This window comes from Eubalaena glacialis, chromosome 5 (genome assembly GCF_028564815.1).
Source record: "Eubalaena glacialis isolate mEubGla1 chromosome 5, mEubGla1.1.hap2.+ XY, whole genome shotgun sequence".
NCBI classification, from domain to species: Eukaryota; Metazoa; Chordata; class Mammalia; order Artiodactyla; family Balaenidae; genus Eubalaena; species Eubalaena glacialis.
The window spans coordinates 91,839,771-91,842,260 of NC_083720.1; the positions used below are offsets into that span (position 1 = coordinate 91,839,771).

The 2,490-nt window shown below is 39.7% G+C and overlaps 1 protein-coding gene across 1 annotated transcript; it reads left to right on the forward strand.

Moving 5' to 3' along the window:
- The first annotated feature begins 955 nt into the window (after positions 1-955).
- On the forward strand, positions 956-1,423 carry LOC133092219 (small ribosomal subunit protein uS8). Its single transcript, XM_061191452.1, has one exon. The coding sequence runs from the start codon at positions 983-985 to the stop codon at positions 1,373-1,375; it is 393 nt and encodes a 130-aa protein (XP_061047435.1). The 5' UTR covers positions 956-982; the 3' UTR covers positions 1,376-1,423.
- The last annotated feature ends 1,067 nt before the right edge of the window (positions 1,424-2,490 follow it).

The window sequence follows — 2,490 nt, forward strand, 5'->3', positions numbered from 1 at the left end:
TTGAAGTTATTGAAACAGCTAAACACCAGAAAGAGAAATACTACAGAACAGCCTCAATTCATATACAAGGTCCATGTACTTTATTAAAGAAAGACTCTTAGGCTATTATTTTAAAATTATTTGCTCTAAGTACACAGAAGTTTAGAAAGTAAGAAGATGGTAGAGAGCAAGTAAAAGAATGTATCTTTATAGTACTCCTAAGAAAGAGCAGAGACAGGAAATTAATAATCCACAAAATACATGGAGAAATTTAATTCAGAAAAACCTCGATCATCCCTGAGGTCATCACCCTAGTTCATTATGGCACAATAATCAATGTCCTCATCAATAAATATTTATTGAGCACGTACCTTGTGTTAATCCTGGGCACTGTGGATATGACAGATACTAAAACACATTCCTACCCTGGAACTTGTATTCCAGGGTAGAGAGACATTAAAGAAAGAAAGAAAGAATATATCAGGGAGTGGTAAGTAGGTATTTACAAGGGAGTTCAACAATAACATCTCTCTGCTCTGCTTACAAGCAAACTGAAAAATAAGACAAAAGTGAAAGACTGACAATAGATCAAATATCAACTTTACTACTGACAAAGACTAAGTTGGGGGATGTGCCTAACAAGTAAGTTAGCCAGTAATTCTGAACCCCTAAATCGGACAGGTTTTCCCACCCAGTCATAGGCAAGCCTAGAAAAGGGAGGACATTCTCTTATGGGAACAGCCTGGGCTAAGACTTATGGCATGTAGAACCAGGATGTCGCTGACTGCTCAGGAGAGAAATGAAGGAGCTGAACACCAAGTGTGCACAATTTATTCTTCCCAAATGTTTAAATAAGTCAGTTTCTCCTCCTTAGATGTGCTCTGAGCAAAGGATTGAAGAGATACCATTAGTATTACACTTACTTAACTCCTTCGACCTGCAAGGAGACATCAGCATTTAAGAAGCACTTCCCTTCTTTCCGCCATCTTTCCGTGCCGCCATAATGGTGCGCATGAATGTCCTGGCTGATGCTCTCAAGAGTATCAACAATGCCGAAAAGAGAGGCAAACGCCAGGTTCTTATTAGGCCGTGCTCCAAAGTCATCGTCAGGTTTCTCACTGTGATGATGAAGCATGGTTACATTGGCGAATTTGAAATCATCGATGATCACAGGGCTGGGAAAATTGTTGTGAACCTCACAGGCAGGCTAAATAAGTGTGGAGTGATCAGCCCCAGGTTTGATGTGCAACTCAAAGACCTAGAAAAATGGCAGAATAACCTGCTCCCGTCCCGTCAGTTTGGTTTCATTGTACTGACAACCTCAGCTGGCATCATGGACCATGAAGAAGCAAGACGAAAACACACAGGAGGGAAAATCCTTGGATTCTTTTTCTAGGGATGTAATACATATGTGCAAATAAAATGCCTCAGAGGAAAAAAAAAAAAAAAAAGAAGCACTTCTACCTCCTTCTTCAAACATTTACCAGCTTTTTGATCTTTTAATCCACTGGGCTTAACCATTAAGTCTATGATTAACTATGGGTTTTGCTATCCCTCAGAGAATAGAAGAAAGCAATTTATTAGAATAATCCTGCTGTTGTCTTCTTGAGGCAACTCCTCCAATACCAGTCACTTCTTTGGGGAGTATATTCTTGGGAGGTTTAGAATTTGCTGCCAGAAAACCCTAAAATATTTAAAGCAACTCCAAGGTCACTCTGTGCCGAGGTTGGCAAACTATTTCTCCTGCCCAATTGTGATAAGCCACGTTGTCCAAAAGAGCATATCAGAGATTCTTCAGTAAAAGTAAACAATTTAAAGGACTTCCCTGGCGATCCAGTGGTTAAGACTCTGCACTTCCACTGCAAGGGGCATGGGTTCAATCCCTGGTCAGGGAACTAAGATCCCATATCCCACATGCCACGCGGCGAGGCCAAAAAAAAAAAAAAAAAGTAAACAATTTAAGAAACTCTATAATAACATGCCTACATAGAGATGATCCACAATTAATCAGCTCAGTGCTTTGTGACCACTTAGAGGGGTGGGATAGGGAGGGTGGAAGGGAGGCTCAAGAGGGAGGGGAAATGGGGAAATATGTATACATATAGCTGATTCACTTTGTTACACAACAGAAATTAACACAACATTGTAAAGCAATTATACTCCAATAAAGACGTAAAAAAAAAAAAAGATGATCCACAATTAGATATAAACTCTCTTCTATTATGTAATTTCAGAGAAAAATTAAAAGTTCAAAGATTACATCTCTGCAATTTAATGTCCAAAAGGATTAAAATTCAGTGGAACCAAATATGCTTGCCTATGTATGTTGAAGGTCAATAAAATTCAGATCCAAAATTTTTCCACCAAAGTCTCTTACTCTGCTCCAAAAGGGTTCATGTTGCCAGGGTGAAGTTGGGGGTCTTTTAATCAGCGGCAGTGTGCACTGTCTCTTACGAGAAGGGAGTGGTTGCCTAGGGGCTACATAAGTGCAATGCCAAGACTTTGATGCAC

Excerpts from the sequence above, each read along its gene's own strand:
- LOC133092219 (XM_061191452.1), top strand. The coding sequence starts at position 983 with ATGGTGCGCATGAATGTCCTGGCTGATGCTCTCAAGAGTATCAACAAT.